At 41.8% G+C, this 19087-nt stretch overlaps 1 protein-coding gene across 1 annotated transcript in view; it reads left to right on the top strand.

Moving 5' to 3' along the window:
- The window catches only part of LOC137383598 (uncharacterized), a 193722-nt gene that overhangs the window by 129226 nt on the left and 45409 nt on the right, over positions 1–19087 (top strand). The window contains exons 87-95 of the mRNA XM_068056755.1: positions 290–371; positions 1838–2002; positions 3292–3497; positions 4848–4942; positions 7104–7222; positions 8123–8290; positions 10350–10558; positions 11497–11600; positions 18704–18822. Coding sequence (XP_067912856.1) covers positions 290–371; positions 1838–2002; positions 3292–3497; positions 4848–4942; positions 7104–7222; positions 8123–8290; positions 10350–10558; positions 11497–11600; positions 18704–18822 — 1267 coding nt within the window. The remainder of the gene's footprint in view (positions 1–289; positions 372–1837; positions 2003–3291; positions 3498–4847; positions 4943–7103; positions 7223–8122; positions 8291–10349; positions 10559–11496; positions 11601–18703; positions 18823–19087) is intronic.

Raw genomic sequence — 19087 nt, 5'->3', positions numbered from 1 at the left:
TTGAGACGTCGCTGTTGGCTGACGTACGTTGTCCAGGCCTCGCTGCCATGGAGCAAGGTACTGAGGATACAGGCTTGATACACTTGGACTTTTGTGTTCTGTGTCAGTGTGCCATTTTCCCACACACTCTTGGCTTTCCTCAGACAATCACCAGGAGAGCAGAGTATCTCTCACTCAGCTGATAAAGATGTAAAGAAATATCTCTACAGTGGTATTGATGTTAAAATATTTTTAATTAAATCTCAATGTAATTGCTTTCCAAATGATAAATGATATTTCTACCTGACAGGTCAACTATGAATAGTTTCTTGATGTCTCTTAACGAGTCCCAGTTCTGCAATTTCAACATCACAGACTATGCATGTGCTCAGGTAAGCTATGTCATAGACCAGACCTTCACAAGAGAATAACTGTCTTGTGAAAACATCAATCAGTCCACTAAAATACTGTTGCTGGTAGTGTTCCTCATTCCAAGAATGGTGGTAGTAATCCAATGAACTTACCTGCAATGCAAATTAATGTTACACTGAGCATTATTTTAGGTGACATTATTTGTACATTTGGGGAACTCAAACTGGTGCGAAGTGGAATCTTGCACCCCAGGGCTTTAGCGTACCCTGTTATCTTCTGAGTTATGCTGTCAATTTTGCATCGATGTACACCCAATACCACTTTGAATAAAGCAAAAGTAGTTTAAATGGAACCTTTGCATTTCAATCAGCTTTTAGTATATCTAACACTTGGTAAAATAATGAGTTTGCCCAACTTATAGAGTCTACCGTATATAATGCTTCATAGGCAACTGATATCTAGATTTTCTGTTCTGTATTGATTTTTTTTTCTATTTTTCAATTATGAATTGTTATTCAAGGATCAGAAAATATTTAATATTTTTAAAAATCATTAATGGCTTTAATATACGAAATAGGGAAAAACTATTTCCTCTGGTTGGGGAGTGAATGATGAAAGGTCATAAATTTAAAGTTGTCATTGAGAGCAGTTTGGAGAAATTTCTTTAAGCAGAAAGTTTGTTAAAGCTTAGAATGGTAGAGTAATTGAGGCTGAAATGCTCTCATTCTTTAGAGAAGAATAGACAAATATTTAAAGCAGAGGATTATATAGAACAATGGTGAAAACGCTGTAGCAGAGGGCCGTCCTGGTTATGATAAGCCAAATAGTTTCATCCTGTGCTATGAACTTATATAGTTCTCAGATCAGCATAGGATCCCAGGAGAAATTAACTATTTTTGTAATTTGATGGTGTTTTGCTTTTAACGACGTGCCCACAAAAATTAAAATAAATTCATATTAAGTATCAGTAATAGTACCAATTATGCTATAATAATAAATAAATAATTATGCTAGTTTATCTTAAGTTACTTTACTCAGTATGCTATGTTTAAAGAACTGAAAAAGTGGTGAATATTGGCTCCAGAATTTTGGCTTCGTAGAGTTGGTAATATGTGTGGTGCTTTCTTCACTGCAGACCAATCTCACTGTGATTTCACCCAAATATAACAGATCTATGTGACCTTGGCTGTAAGAATTGTGTAATATTGAGGGGGATAATCGAGGCGAAGAGTTGAATTGATACAGCACCTTATCATGTTACTCAAACATCCCAGGGAATTTCACAGTTAATGAATTAGGGATCGAGAATGCTTGGCAGTCAAATTACCAATATGCTTTCAATGTTAGTTTATTTTCTGTTTTCCAGAACCTTATACTGCTGGATCCATTGATCATCAAGGCAGAGTTCATAATTAGTGATATTTAGATCAGTTAAATATATTGAGATGTATTACCCTAACATTTTTCTAAATGGATTCCTTTGCAGAGTAATCTGCTGACAGGTCTAACCAGTGATCACTTGACCTCTATATTTAATTGCTTTACTACGGCAAAGGCTCTGAATAAGCCAGATGAAACTGCACTGGGTGTATTCATTCAGAAGCTTGACAAAATCATCTTGAATGAGGCACTAGACAAATTCAACAACAAGGTAAATAATAATTAAACTTTAAATGAAAAACAACATACAAAAAAGAAATTATAAACTTCTTCTCATACAAAGATAGAAATATTTGCATTTATACAGTATATAACTGTTAGACATATGCAATGATTTTTATTTTTAAGTGCAGTTACTGTAGCCAGAGGCAGCAGCAATTTTGCACAGAAGGTCCCACAATCAGAGTGATGGAAAACAACTTATTCTAATTTTGGTTGTATTGGTTAAGGGAGTAACTTTGCCCAAGACACTGGATAGCACTGAAACAACTAATTGTTCTTAATTCATTAATGATAAAATCAAAACACAGAAATATCTCCAGGCCTGGTACGTGCTGATGGTGTTTTTTTTACTGTTTGCAAAACAAAAGGGCTTGGTTGGATAAATTTGCAAACATCCAAAAAGCCATATATTTATTTTAATTATATAAGCTTAAGGAAATATCACTGTATAATTTATAGATTTCAAAAATAAATCTTGGATTTATTAAAAGATAACTATTCAGTAAATGAGGTACCCTGCCAGCTTAAGCAGCTGAACACTTAGTTTTGAACTGGGATGTCATGGATTTGAATCGCCTGAGCACTGAGTTCTATTTCTTTGAAAGATAGTTGTGGGCAGGACATCACTACAACACTAAGTTTTCTCTTTTTCTTTCATGAGTCCAGTATTGGACAACTGAAAATATAGATGTAGGAGTTTGAATGAACATTATAATCTTAAGATTCTAGTTCTAGACATTCATAGACTGGTGTGTAAGCAGTAAGCACGTTTGCCAATCATTTAGCATTTTTATCATTTATGACCATTTATGATTTATTAAGTTGGACTTCCCTTAAAATCTACACATATGTCAGACTACACACAAATAATGACCCAGTCTTTAGAGAAAATCAGTAACACTGCGTCAGACTTACTGAATTTTTACTGTATTTCTGTCTTCTCCACTGTAGCCTGTCAAGTACCACTCCAGAAGTATTGTTCCCTGTCACAGGGAGAAATAATGTGACTTTTCATCTTGAACGTATTAACTGTTTCAGAGTTATGGTGCTATTTGTACATTAACAATAAAAATAATGTATATGGCTTTTCAGATTGATCAGAGAAAGGTTCAGATGAGGAAATATTGTATTTTGTTCATTACGTTAGTCTGAGTGCACTGTATGATATTATGAATTGTATTTCTTCTAGTTCTGGAATGAGGGAAATTTCTTATGCCTGCAGTAAAATATTTTTACTCATTGAGTTTAAACATATGTCTTGGTTTGCTTCCGACCCAGAGCACGTCATCAATTCCTCTGATAACGAAGATCACATTCATGAACGCTCTGTGGGAGATTGTGAAGACCAATGAAAACTTAACCAGTTCAGCTTTCTTAACAAAATGGTTCCAGGAGCGATTCAGACCTTTCATTGCTGGCATTTCCCAGTCAGTGCTGAACTGCCTTCTGACCAGAAACATAACCTGCAAAGGTTACCAAGCAGTGTAAGTGTATGACTCTGTTTCACAATCTTATACAGCAAATTCTAGTTAATAACAACTAGGGCTCGCAACATTCCTCATTGTGTTCATCCTTGTCCTCAGAAACCAAAAAGACAATGCGGGAATGTACAAGCAGTATATTGAAACAGTACTTTTGTTGACATAGTTGCAGTAGGTTTCCATGATTGACTAGAAATAGGCAGAAAATCTGGCTGTAATACTCTCAGTAATATATACTTATCATCTATAATATTAGCCAAAAAATGGGCCAAAAAGATGTGGTGCCAGTGAGTTGTTGCCCATGGAACCTTAGCCCAGCATAAGTCACTGCTTTCAGAACAAAAGAGATAAAAGTGGAAAAATTGAGTTTCATACTTTGCCCTGCAGTGTGGTTCCCTTGGATAGGAAGTTTGAATTCTGCTCAAAATGGGTATAAACTTGGCGGAGTTGGGCTTCCTTTAAGTGACACTGGTGAGTGGGTAACCAGTTTGGCCGCTCAATGCCTGGCGCAAATCAGTTGAGCACATGACACAGGTTCTGCCGATTTGTAACCTTACAACTGGCATAGGATTCTCATTTTCATGTTTAAGCAGCCTTTCGCTGGTTACAGGTGGGCGAGCTGATAGCCCATTTATAGGCCCACTTGAAAATTACATGAGATAAACTTGGGTATCAACGGGGTGCTGAGGTGCCCTCCTCCAACCTCTGATTTTTAACTGCTAACTTTTCAGGGGAGATGGGAGTGGCCAGCAGTTCAAAATATTCCCCCCATTAAATCAATTATTGAAATTCTTGGCCTTGAAATTGGGTTGCGCAGCACCCGTTTTCCAGATGCTACACAGCATGCCAAGGCCTCAAAATGGCAAAAAGTGTACTGCTCACCATATTGGGGAAGGACAAACAAGAGGCATCTTTTACCCAAGCATAAGGCCATTTTCATTTGCAAATACGGGACCTAATGCCTACTTCAGATCTCCGCTACAACATTGCTTTGCCCTGAGGTAACTGGGTTCAGTGCTGGCTGCACTCTGTGAAACCACTCTTAAAGATTGCCTGAATAATAAATAGGTAGGTACTTCTGAAGTAAATATCTCCCTGAATGCATTAAAGCCCTACGTTGGGAGCCTGTAATAAGCCAGTTCCCAGTGTGGAGATGAGCAACTCCATCCAATGAGGAGGACCAAATGTCTCTAGTAACAGTAGCATGCTTGGATCAGTAACAAATATACTTAGGTCAGCACTGATTATTGAGCATACTTAGGGAAGGATCCCAAAATTATTGTCCATCTGATGAATGGTTACTGTACATCTGACCATCTAATAAATAATACTATAAATGTCTTTCTACATTAGCATAAAAGGACTCAATAATGAATTCAGAGAGATTCCACAGGCAACAAAGGAGACTGTGCTAAAAGTGTGGATCCTTACCTACCTCAACACCACAGGTAAGTTAGAAAGTCTCAAAACAGGGAGAATTCTGGATTTGCATCCAGTTAGGATGCTCCTGTAATATTGCAGTAAAATTGTGTGTTTCCAAGCTCTGGCAAATTTTAAACATCTTGCAAAAGATTTTAATGGCAAACAAGGTTTCCTTACAATTTTTCAAAGACAGTTTCCTTGAGTCTCTTAAGTCTAACCAATGGCTCCCACCTTTTTACTTTAATGGCTCCACTTTACTCCTCCTCCATCTGTGGATATGTGTGGCCTCACTATCATGTCTGACCTTGAATGGAACTCCCTCATCTCGTCAGTTGCTAAAATTAGCTCCAAGAAGCACAGGTCCTGAAATTCCAGGATAGTAGGGTTTCCCAGCCATATTTTCAGTTGCAAATGGTGGAACCCCTGGGAAAATAGCAGATATCCAGTGTAGCCTGGGTTATGCCAGGTCTCTGCTGTTTCCTCTGGGGTTCTAAAGGTCTACAAACAGAGTTACAGCAAAAAAGCAGAGGGACCTCCCTGAACTTTCAGGAACTTGGCTTTCTCTTTATCACTAATGCTTCTTTTCTTGTCAACAACCTATGGAGCCTAAGTCTATTCCAGATTTGAATTCTTTTCCCATATCTGGGGAAACCCTTCTAAATGTTTATCACATTTTTCGACAGGATGTCATAAAAAACTTGTTATCTCAAAGGTGATTTCTCACTCATCTTTAGCTTCCAAATTCCAACCTTATTCTGCTGCGACTTTTTATTTTCAATTTCTCTTCACTTTATCGGTCCATATATGGTCGGTGCTTTCCTTGAATTTTCCTCATTCCTACTAAGCTCTGAATATACCATTCGGTACAGTTTTTTCCTTCCTGCTTCTGCATTCTGATGAAATTAATTCTCGCCCAGAACTCCATATTTATTTCAATATTTTGGGGATATTTTAAGTCCCAAGCTTAGCATTATTTAATCACCACTTAAATTACCTCACCTTACCTCTCTGCATCCTTGATTGTTATCTTCACTCTGCACCTTGGTCACTTTTCTTTGGTTTCTCAGTAATAAAAAATAATTACGTTTACACATCATGACTGTGTATTAAAAATTTCTTCGTCCCACTTTCCCATCGGTGTATTTTAGAGTTAAGGTTAGGCGCTGATGTAATTTGTTGCTGTCAAAATCGTACATGCACTTGACATAAGAACCCATGGGAACTTAACTGAAACTGCATCATAACACCTTTTTTAGGAATGATAACATACTGCAACTGCCTCAGCATTGCTCCAAATCTTCAGAGTTTATTGCCTAGAAATTCCTTCATTTATCCTGTAGATAAAATCATACCTTTTCCCATGAGATAAATGTAACGGATGGAAAAATACCTAGCCATACTTCTCACAATGATATTTCGGTCATCTATTCAATTATGCCTATGCATCTAATGCAATTGAAAACAGACATTCGGCTTGATTAAAGGACACATGGTAGTGGCCTAAAGCTGCAAGTTTAAACACACAATTCTTACTTGCTTCCAATGTATGAAACTTTGTTAATTGAAGCACTGTGAGCTTAAAAATAGTAGTTGCATGTTATTCTGTATAAACACAATGGGCTGGATTTTCCCTATAGGGGTGAAAAAAAGAAGTCAGAACAGTTTTCGGGCCCTGAGCCTGCCCCGGGGGGAAACCGACACTCATTGGGATTTTCACAGAGGCGCCCCCTTAATTGGTATGAAGACAGGTTCCCTTTCTAATTAAGGGCGGTGGGCGGGCTCTCAAAGCTGGAGGGCGCACCAGAGGCCTTCCAGCTTGACAGCAGCAGCAGGCTGCAATGGATGATAAGTAACAGAGAGAACGCTTCAACATAGAGGCATCCTCTCACCAACTTTTTTAAAACTTTAAGTGAAAGATGCCAGGCACTGGAGGCTATTCCAGTCGGCCTCCTTTAATTTTAGTTAACAAGGCACTTAATGTTGTGGGAGTGGTTAGCCCTGCCAGTTCCGATCCCACCTCCTGTAAAATGACTGGCCCTGGGAATGGCATTAGGACTGGCATTTGTGGGCCCTGTACACCTCCGTTCCTGTTCCCGGCGGAGCCTGAAAATCCTGCCCAATGTGCCTGATTATTCACTGGGCAATATTCAGTGCATACAGCTAATTTTTCTCATCGTTTAACTACAGGTGCTGGTTGTATCAGCAACACTAATGGATCCAGAGACTGGCTGCTGTTGAACTGGGGAATGTTCAGTCAACTTGTTCAGATAAAGGATTTAACCAGGCTGAATTCGAATTTCAGTGGGGTATGTTATTGAATTTTTTTTTAGAAACTGGGAAACTAAGTAAGGTATTTTGATATTTTTAAAATGCACATATATCTAATCGACTACAATGTTGTAATATTAAAGTTTAACCTGTCTTTCGATAGTTTAATGAAAGATTATAGTGAGTCTCCCAATTTTCCCTCCTCCGTTTAGTGAAATACCTAGCTTCTATTGATGGGAGACTGTGGATCTAGATCTTTGCCCCATCATTCTCTGATGTATATCACATTGATACTCTGCTGCATTGTGCCACTGTGCTGGCCCAGTATAAGCTGTATACTTGGACTGAGTTACGTCTTAATGTTCGGCAAGTGTGCATGTGCTTTGGAACACTATATCGAAAGAATCACTGTAAATAGGATGAGTGAAGTGGCATGATAAAAGTGGAATAACATAAAATACACTGTTAAATGGCTATATTTATAATGCCTCATGTGTACAACTATGCACACTTTAGACCATTGTTGGGACCTGTGCCATTTTTGACATTGACATTAAGGAATCATTGTAGGATGAGAAAGATCCACTACTGGGGAGAGGATAGGCAGAGAACTAATTCAGTGAGAATCTATAGCGTAATAGAAGCCTTTAAATTTTTTTATTGCCACTCATGAAGTATTTTGCCATTTGTACATGTCCCCACCGGTAACAACGGAAGCTATGTAACACTTTGCATATCAAGTGAAATGTTTCCCTTGTATAGTCACACTCATAAAGCTGACAAAGCAAAATAAATGTTTGATTGACTGAAGCAATACCTTTATGAGGCTGTTAGCATGTGGGTACTGTATATCAGATGTATATAGTACTGATTGGAGGTATTACTCTCTAGTGCTTATTTTATGAATGCTCCAGTTTAACAACTTCAAATTTCTTTAGTTTGATGTGCTGGAGTTACTCACTCTGAGGCAACTATCTGAGCTGACTGTGAACTTCGATGCTTTGAGCAATACTGGTAACATCAACAAGATCCTTGATACACTCGCAAACAGAAGCTTCAGTGAACTGACGATCTACATGAACCATTTTGTCAATGACACTCAAACAGTAAGTTAGCAATTTTTTTATGATTCATTCTTGGGATGTGGGTTTTGCTGACAAGGCTGGCATTTATTGCCCATCCCTAGTTGCCCTGATACAACTGTGTGGCTTTCTAGGGGGAACAGTTAAGAGTAAAACTGGAACTGGAGTCACATATTCACCAGACAGGCTTCTTTCCCCAGAGGACATTAGTGAATGAATTGGGTTTTTATGATCTTCCAATTTCACTTTTTATTGATAGTAAAATATCAATATAATATTATGTGTATTGAATTCCTATTGCAACTTTCAAAATGCAGATTTTCTATCCCACTGTAAATGCAGTATGAAATTTGCAACATTTCATTTTAGGAGTTTATGCTTTTCTCAAGTTACTTTCAATCAGCATGCTATGCATGTCATGATGTAATTTAAGGGTATCAATAGACTGAAGATTACCTTAATGTAAATATTGGACTCAAGAAAAAACACTTTTAGCAAACTGAAAAATGTAGCCATGGGGATTTTTCAGATTTATAAATACATTTGTGTCATACTTCAAATTTTCTTCCGCTTCCAATTTCCTGTACACAATAAACCATAGGAATGGATAAGAAACTAGCTAAATGGTAGGATATGAGTACTCTTTGGAGGAATTATGTTGATGTGGGGAGAAGTAATGAGTGGAGCATCCCAGGGCTTGATGTTGAGAATGCTCATGTTTACAAGTAGGCAAAAATAAAATGACAGATGAAATTTAATGCAAATAAATATGAAGTATTGCACGTAGGAAAGGAAAAAGGGTGCAGACGGCCAGTCTGCTCACAGAAGGTTTCCTCTCAACAGTAGCTTTCCCAAGTAAATTTTGGGGCCCTAGTATCATTCATGAGGAAAGTTTAGAAATGTTTGACCTTTCTACCTGGAAAGGAGGGGCTGGATTTTACCTTAGGCGGACGGGAATTTGCCACCAATGTAAAAGTCGGTGGCGAACCCGCTTCCGCCTAGCCTGTGGATCCGTCCCACATTTTACGGGTCCCCGGGCTTTAATTGTTCCTGGTGGGACTTCCACCCACTTGAGAGAGGAGGTCCCGCCTCATTGAGCTTCTGGCCAATCAGTGGGCCGGCAGCTCTTAGTCCCAGCAGTGCCATCGGAAGCAGTGGCCACTGCTAGGACTGCAGCCCAGCCTACCAGATGGAGCCAGGAGTGAAGGTAAGTTGGGCATGTCTCTCCAGGCAGATCGGTCCTTCCCTGATGAGACTAGAGTGGTCATTTGGGGGCGGGGGGGTGCGTCTTGGGTCCCGGGGGGTGAGTTGGGAGGTGGGGGCGGCCTTGGAGGCGGGCGAGGGCCCTTAAGTGGCCACTTAAGGGCCTTGATTGGCCTCGGGTGGGCGGGCCATTCCGCACCCCCCCCCCCCACAACCCCCGCCTGACCCTCGTAAAGTTGACCGGAGGCGGGAGCGGGGCGGGTAGGCCTCCCGGAGCCTCCCGCTCAATTTTACGTCGCCCCCATGCCACAATCCGACCTGCTGGAGCAGCTTAAAATTCAGCCCAAGGTGTCTGAGAGGTGATCTTGTAGAGAGATATAAGGTAGTTAGGGGAATGGGAAGTTGTTTGGGCCTCAGACTACTTTCTGTGGATGGATGGCTTTTTCCACATGATGGAAGAGGTCACATGAAAATACACCCTGCCCACTGAAAGACAATGATGCATTTGCAATAGGAGAAATTAAAAAGTCACTGGCAATCTTTGAGAAATAAAGATACATTATTGGCCATCAAGTTGATTGTCTTCCCATTTAGAAAGCTTTATGGAAGATGGTGGCACCACAATGAGATCTTATCTTTTTCAGTCGCAGTTAATAAAATAAATAAAAATGTTCTTGACGTGTAAAATTCATTTAAAACCTAATGTAAAAAGACTGTCATTTTTAAGTGTGGAATTGTATATTATAACTTATTTTATGCATATTAATCTGTGTGGATTCAACGATGCAATAAACTTATCATTAGATTTTGGTGTTGAGACGTTGAGTAGTTCTCAGAGGATTGTTATAATAATTTTTCGCATAATTTCATTTTGTCTCAGATGGATATTTCAGTTATTCGAAATACAGCGGTAAGGGACATGATGCTGGGCAAGATCCTGCAACAGCTGGGACCCCAGTTTCCAACATTTAAAACCACAGACTATGTTGACTGGTTCCAGACAAACTTACTGCTTCTGCTGCCCAGTATTACAGCTAGCGAGCTCGCCCTCATACCTACTAACATACCCTGTGAATCAAACCAAGCCATGTAAGTGCACAGTCTATGTACAGAGCTTATAGAGAGGATAGAGGCCAAAGGGCTGTAACTTTGCAAAAAAAACTATTGTGAAGAATTGAAGAATCAATCTTTTTCTGAATATGTTTATTGGTTTGGAAAACATGTCACAATTACAGTACTTAATAGCTACTAGAGGCCTGCTACTCGACCCGAACCCAACAGGACCCGATGACATGTGTCGGATTCGGGTCAGGTCGGGCCCATCTTCAGGGTACGGCGTTTGGGCTTGGGTCGTGTCGGGCTGAGTCCAGGTTGAGTCAGGTCGGGTCGGGCCGGACACATACGGTAAGTGCTCTGCTGCTAAGTATTGAAATTTAAAAAAACTTACCTGAGCTGGAAGTCCGGGATGAAACTGAGTCTGCGCAGTGAGCGAGTAACGTCACTATGACGTCATCGCGCATGCACTGCAGCTTCGTGGAGATTCTGAGTCCAAAGTTAAGTAAAGGGATGGCCGGGCTCGGGTCGGGGCGGGTTCGGGTCGGGGCAGGCTCGGGCCAAAATCGGAGGGACTCGGGCCGGGTCGGGCTCGGGTTCGAGTCGGGTTCTTTTTTCCCAACCTGAGCAGGCCTCTAGTTGCTACCAGTTCCAATGAACACATGTATTTGCCATAATAATTGCAAAAAGTGATTTGGTCTTTATTTCTACTGTGCAATGTTGTAAATAGGACTGAAGAAATGTATACAAACAATCTACATTTCAGACACATCGCTATTTATAACAAAGTTACAAACACATTCTTCAGGCCCAATTTTATCATTTCACTACAAATAGTGAAGAGAAAATCTTCCTCCTACATTTCTGACAAATTTAAAGAAAGCTGCAGTCTATTATTGTTGTATTTTTCATGCAAAAAATGCTACTAAAGTTCGTGCAATGTTGTGCAATCACTATTTTTTTAATCCATGCAGAATTAAAGGACTAGACAAAGTTTACCCAAGTTTAACAACGGTGCAAATTAATAACGTCTCCGAACTGGTATTGAATTACCTCTCCAACCAACTGAAATCATCAGGTAAATTGCAGACATCAAATATAGTAACTAATAAATTGTAATCAGGAAATGTTCAGCTATCATCTCAAACAATATCAGCCATGACCGTATATCCTTTCATAGAATCATAGAATGGTTACCGCACAAAGGAGGTCATTCAGCCCATTGTGTCCATGCAGCGCTCTGCAAGAGCAACTCAGCTAGTCCCACTCCCCTGACCCTTCCCCATAGCCCTGCAAATATTTTGCTTCGAATATTTATCTAATTCCCTTTTGAAAGACACGATTGAATCTGCCTCTACCACATTTTCAGACAGTGCATTTCAGACCCTAACCACTCATTGTGCAAAAACGTTTTCCTCATGCTGCCTTTGGTTCTTTTGCCAATCACATTAAATTGGTGCCCTCTGATTCTTGGCCTTTCTGCCAATGTGAGCAGTTTGTCACTATTTACTTTGTCTAGACCCCTCATGATTTTGATCACCTCGATCAAATCTCCTCTCAGCCTTCTCAGCTCTAAAGAGAACAACCCCAGCTTCTCCAGTCTATCCACATAACTGAAGTTTCTCATCCCTGAAACCAATCTAGTAAATCTTTACTGCATCCTTTCGAGGGCCTTCACATCCTTCCTAAACTGCAGTGCCCAGAATTGGACAAACTGGCCGGAATTTTATGTTGAGGTGGTGGCCCCGCCAAAGGGCTAAAAAGTCGGGGGAGAGCCTGCCTCTGTCAGGCCTGGAAGCCACGCAGCAATTTTGTGTGCCCCTGGCCCTTAATTGACCTCGGTTGGGACTTCCGCCCCTCTGAGGCAGGAAGGCTTGCCTCCAAGAGCTGTTGGCCAATCAGGCGGGCTGGCAGCTCTTCAGTCCCCACAGCGCCACCAGGAGTGGTAGCCACTGCTGGGACTGCACCCAGCAAGAAGAGGATAATGGCCGTCGCCCTTCAAGAAGGCAAGTCGGGTTCGGGCCTTGCCAAGGACAATCAGCTAGACCTCGACGAAGGGGGTGGGAATAAGAGCTTTAGTGGGGGCGGCCCATGCTGCTGGTAGGGCCCTCCATGGGATACAGGGTGCCCAATCCGGAGGCCCCCACTCCAGCCCGCAGGTATTACTCGGCAACCTCCTCAGGTGCTGAAGTGCCCGTGTGCTGTTGATAAGATACCAGCGGAGGTGGGAGGAGACACATAAGTGGCAATTAATTGCCCACAATATCCTCAATTGGCCTGGAGCGGGCTTGCCGTTTGCCATCTATCCCCCGCCGCTGGTAAAATTGCAGTGCGGGCAGGTAGGGGACAGGCACGGTGCCCCTCCTGCTTCCCACTGGATTTTATGTCCCCCACCCCCCGTCGCCCCCAGACCGCCCCAGCCTCCCAGCCCGGTTCCGGGGGCGGGGGGTATGTAAAATTCTGGCCAATACTCCAGTCGTGGCCGAACCAGTGTTTTATAAATGTTCAGCATCATTTTCTTGCTCTTGTACTTTATCACTCTATTTATAAAGCTCAGGACCCTGTCTGCTTTTTTAACTACTTTCTCAACCTGCCCTGCCACCTTCAATGTGTGCACATATGTCCCCAGGTCTTTCTGTTCCAGTATCCATTTTAGAATTGTACCCTTTACTTTATATTGCCTCTCCTCATTCTTCTGACCAAAATGTATCAGTACGTATTTCTCTGTATTAAATTTCATCTGCCATGTGTCTGCCCATTCCAGTCTGGCTATGTCCACTTGAAGTATATATTGTATACTTGTGGTACATATTAATGATTTGGACTTAAATGTTAAAGACATGTTTGGGAAATTTGCTGATGACACAAAAATTGTTTGTGTAGTTGACAGTGAAGAGGATGGCTGGAGACTCCAGAATGATATCAATGGTTTGGTTGAGTGGGAGGAAAAATGGCAAATGGAATTCAATCTGGGGCGGCACAGTGGCGCAGTGGTTAGCACCGCAGCCTCACAGCTCCAGCGACCCGGGTTCAATTCTGGGTACTGCCTGTGTGGAGTTTGCAAGTTCTCCCTGTGTCTGCGTGGGTTTCCTCCGGGTGCTCTGGTTTCCTCACACAGCCAAAAGACTTGCAGGTTGGTCGGTAAATTGGCCATTATAAATTGCCCCTAGTATAGGTAGGTGGTAAGGGGAATATAGGGACAGGTGAGGATGTGGTAGGAATATGGGATTATTGTAGGATTAATATAAATGGGTGGTTCATGGTCGGCACAGACTCGGTGGGTCGAAGGGCCTTTTTTAGTGCTGTATCTCTAAATCAAAAATCAAAAAAAAGTGTGAGGTAATGCAAATGGTGGGAGGGCAAATAAAGAGAGGGACTGCACAGTAAATGGGAGAATATTGAGAGGGGTAGAAGAAGTGTCCACAGGTTCCTGAAGGTGGCAGGACAGGTAGATAAAGTGGCGAAGAAGGCATATGGATTGCTTTCCTTTATTGGCCAAGGTATAGAATACAAAAGCAGGGATGTGATGCTGGAACTGTATAAAACGCTGGTTCGGCCACAGCTGGAGTATTGCGTACCGTTCTGGCCACCACATTACAGGAAGGACATAGTTGCTCTGGAGAGAGTAAAGAGGAGATTTACAAAAATGTTGCCAGGGCTTGAAAGTTGCAGCTATGAGGAAAGATTGGATAGGCCAGGGTTGTTTTCCTTAGAACAGAGGAGGCTGAAGGGTGATTTAATTGAGGTGTACAAAATTACGAGGGGCCTAGATAAAGTAGACAGGAAGGACCTGTTTCCATTAGCAGAGAGGTCAATTACCAGGGGGCACAGATTTAAGGTGATTGGTAGAAGGATTAGAGGGGACGTGAGGAAAAACGTTTCCACCCGGTGGGTGGTGGGTGTCTGGAATTCACTGCCAGGAATGGTGGTGGAGGCAGAAACCCTCAATTCTTTTAAAAGGTACCTGGACATGCACCTGAAGTGCTGTAACCGGCAAGACTATGGACCAGGTGCTGGAAGGTGGAATTAGATTGAGCGGCTAGTTTTTTTCGGCCGACACGAACACGATGGGTTGAATGGCCTCCTTCTGCGCTGTAATTTTTCTATGGTTCTAAGTCTATTACCATCCTCCTTGCTATTTACTACACTTACAAGTTTTGTGTCATCTGCAAATGTTGAAATTATGCCCAGTACACCCAAGTCCACGTTTTTAATATATATCATGAAAAGCAGTGGGTCCTAATACCAACCCTGGGGAACCTCACTGTGTACCTTCCTCCAGTCAGAAAACACAGGTTCATCACAACTCTGTTTTCCTGTGCTTTAGATAATTCATATCCATGCTGCCACTGTCCCTTTTAGTCCATGGGCTTCACCTTTGGCGGCAAGCCTATTATTGTGGCACTTTATCAAAAGCCTTTTGAAAGTCCATATACACCACATCAACTGCATTGTCCTCATGATGACAAAAAGTTCTGAAAACACTGGAGGTAATAGTGCATTGGCAGTAGACTCACTGAAGTACATTGGGACCAGCTCCCCTTATTATTGGGTGTAGAAGTCTGTTATGCCCGATACAGTAAACAATTGCCAATGAGGACAGAGCACAGTGGGAGCTCATGGACAAGCTGGTCTTGGCAGCGGACCCAAAAATGTGTACCATTCCCACGAGTCACCTTGACGGCCAGCCCACCATGATCATGTGGTGTGCGGCCGCTTTACAGAATGGAGGAGCGGAGCCCAGCTGATCAAACAGCAGGGGCAGGATGCGAGACGCTGCATATGGCATCGGATGACTCCAGAGTAGGTGCTGGCGCCATATTTAAAGCCATGCCAGCCCTGTTTACATTGCTGCCCTGGACTGATCTGCTGTTTGTTGTTCACTGCTGAGACCAGTGTTGGAGTGACTCCTGGCACCATCACCTGCACCCCCTCTCCGCCCACCCCACCCTCTGGAGAAGGACGCTGCAGGATGGCAGAGGCAGGACACAGGGTGAACCCACGGTCTAGCGCTGCCTCCCTCAAGATTCTCTTCCAGACTGCTAAGGAAAGGTGGGAGGTCCTCTTCTCCAGTGATGGCAAGATGAGGTTCTCCCCCCTGACTGAGTAAGCCTGGATGGAGATCGCTGAGGAGATGAGCAACTTTGGGATACTCCCCAGACATGGGTACAGTTCTGCAAGAGGGTCAGCGATCTCCTTCATTCTGCCAAGGTGACTGCTCTGTAACTCTCTCTCCTTTTTAGGGATTGCAAGTTGCCACGCAGGAGGAAGTGGGACATGGGGAGGGAGGTACTGCAACTACGCTGGCAGAGGGGGTTAGACCCTCTCACCCAGCAGTATGGGCACCCAACCCTCTCACCCAACAGTTTGGACACCCGATACAGCTACCCGACACTCCACCTGAGACCACAGCCCCTCTTGCACACCACCCGAAACCACGACACCGTTCCTCCCCCTCACCCCCCAACCCCACCTTGCAGAGCGCACTGCACTATAGGCCAACAGTAGCCTCCGCTCCCCCCTCTTCCCCTGTACAGCCCTGGTCATGACTGCCTATCTGTCACGGCACTGAGGCCTCGCCTTGCTGCCGCTAGCTTTCAATGGCCAGGCAAGTGCACTGATGGAAAACATTCTGGCACCACTGTGTAATATCTCAGAAGCACGAGACCATCCTACACAGCCACCTTTGAACATGATACATGATCTGGTATTTTTACTTTTGCACTACGACCAACTGTTGTTCATTTGCCAACGTTAACTTCAAGGAGAAGTGTGCTCCAGCTGGTCTTGTTCGTGGTTCAACCAATTGAAAATGAATAAGGGATAGACTTATGTACATATCTGGCATTGTCACAGGAAATGTTTAAGCAGGGAACATGTGGAAGATTCAATTATTTTTTTAAAAAGCACCCGCCAAAAGAATGACTGTACATTTTATGGCCATTTATGCAGTTTCTCCAGGGATTCTGAGATTACAGTGGAAACTCGGAAGCAATCTCACATAAATTCCAGCCATTAATTTTTTTTAAATCTAGATACTTCTGATCCTTTAATTGTGGCCTACTAGCTGAGAAATAAAATTCGGCACAGCTTTCAATTTCTATCAGAAAATATATTGGTTCAACATTATTAGATTTGTATCCAAGCACCACTAAATACTTTCAGTGCTTGCATATAACTGACCATTCTTGTTCTGCTGAAGTATTATCTTCTAACTTGATATTTCAGAAAAGACGCACAGTTGCATACAGAATAGACAGCTGTTTAAAAAGTAAAGCAGTTTCTGTATTTTGGAGTATTAAATGTTTAATTCTCATTTTAGATCAATAAATTTAGCTACTGCCTTGTAAAAATTGACATGTAACATCTCCCATGTGCTGAATAAATGTAGAGGATGTGCGTTGAAGAATTAAGTACTCGGAACTGAATAATGCAGACTGCATGCAAGAATTCCTAACTTTAAGAGTTAAGCTATGAATTTGACATTTTAATTAAAAATATAATTTGATTGAAAAATATTATGTTGAGTTTTCTGTTGAGAGTGAATTTCTAATGTTGCAGACCTTGCTTTGAAGCGATGATGCTCAGTAATTTGGGGTGCTGATATTTTGTTTCACAGATGTCTACGATTTTGCACACATCACAAGATTTATTTACGTGTAATTGTACAGTTATATTGCAATATTCAATCAGTTAAAGTGGTCTCTGGAGGTCCACGGAAAATATAACTCTTCATAACATGCTTAACATTTCTTCACTTTTGGCCCTCAGACCAGACACTTAGTCAATAAAGAAAGTAATTTTGAAAGAAACTTTTCAGAACGTTAACAACCCAAATTATTTTCTGTAAATTTTAATTGAGGAAACCATATTAGTCCACAATCTCTAGGTATACTTAATTTCTTAATTAACCTGAATGTGAAAATATTACATAGTATAGAAGCACTATGGAGGCCATTTGGCCCATCAAGTCCATGCTGGCTCTTTAGAACAATCCAATCAGTCCTATTCCCCCGCTCTATCCCTGTAGTCCTGCAAGTTTATTCCCTCAAGTGCCCATCCAATTTCCTTTTGAAATTGTTGATAGTCTCCGCACCCACCACCCTCGTAGGAGTGCTGTCATTACCACTTGCTGTGTGTAAAAAAAAATTCAGCTAATCCTAACCTGTCATAATCTTGTACACCTCTATCAAATCTCGCGTCAACCTTCTTTTGCTCCAAGGGGAACAATCCCAGGTCCTCCAACCTAACCTTGTAGCTCATATCCCTCATCCCTTCTGGGCATATTTTGGAAGACTGAATGTGGATCAAGCTTTTTTTATGCAGCAATCTCCTTGCCAGTCTCTCCAGTTACGTTTACAAAAAATCATCCATAACTGTATTGTTCTCATGCTATCCCAGACTGAAATCTGATTCACCTAGAATCTTGATGCAAAAATGCACATTTAAATCTTTTTGGCATGATTTTATCCAATAGTGTTGAAAGCTAAAGTGCAAAATTAGCCATTAACGTTGTGTTTACACCTACTTGCCAAATTACAGTCATTCCTTACTATGCTGCGGATCATTGTTGCTTCAGAACGCCTGACAAAGATTGAATACAAAATGCAAGTCCCTAGTACTCGCAACAAGTTGAAGCTTTTGGGGACGAAGCAGAGGAATAGAACTGAGGGAATTGCTCTTTTGGAGAGCCGGTGCAGTCATGACGGGCTGAATGGCCTCCTTTTGCACTGTAACGATTTTGTGATTCTGTGAGGTTCCTGGCTTAATGGTATTGGGAGTGCTTTCAAGAAAGTAAAGCTTTCTCTATTTTAACATTTCTGACCAGTTGGTCTCATTTGCGTGGCATTCTTTTTCCCTAATAAAAATGTTGTGATGCACAGATATCAGACAACATGGCTCTTCCCCTGATACCCAGCTGTTTAGCACCCCTGCTGGTGAAGGGGGGAATGGAAGGAATTTTCTTAGATGCCTTTAATGGGACAAATGAGTCCTTTTCATCCTGTGCACGTAAAAACAAAACGCCCAGGTACCAAAGAGGAATTTCAGCATTTGTTTACTAGGGTGCTGCATTATAGTGTTTTCTTCTTTACTGGAGAGCTGTGAGTTTCTTCACTACAGTTTAAACTGTAAAGAGCTACTTTTATGGTGTGGTAATGCTGGTCCATCTTCCATTTGCAGGTTCTGCATGCACTGTGAACACTACTGGCAGCCAAGATTGGATACTCAAGAACTTTGGCAGATTCCGGTCACAAGCTCCATACAGCAAGCTAGTATTTCTGAACAGTAACTTCACAGGAGTAAGTTCTTGAAATCACTTAAGGAAACACAGATGATTTTAGTTGGCTTTTACTATGCAAAACTATCTGTAATGACACAAGCAAAAGGAATTAAAAGTTGTTTGAAGGTTTTCTTTTTATTATTCATTTGTGGGATGTGGGCATCACTGGCTAGGCCAGCATTTATTGCCCATCTCTAATTGCCCTTGAACTGAGTGCGCTAGGCCATTTCAGAGGGTATTTAAGAGTCAACCACATTGCTGTGGGTCTGAAGTCACATGTAGGC

The sequence above is a fragment of the Heterodontus francisci genome, chromosome 24 (assembly GCF_036365525.1).
Source record: "Heterodontus francisci isolate sHetFra1 chromosome 24, sHetFra1.hap1, whole genome shotgun sequence".
In the NCBI taxonomy this organism is placed as follows: domain Eukaryota; kingdom Metazoa; phylum Chordata; class Chondrichthyes; order Heterodontiformes; family Heterodontidae; genus Heterodontus; species Heterodontus francisci.
This window is presented reverse-complemented; position numbering and strand designations above follow the sequence as displayed.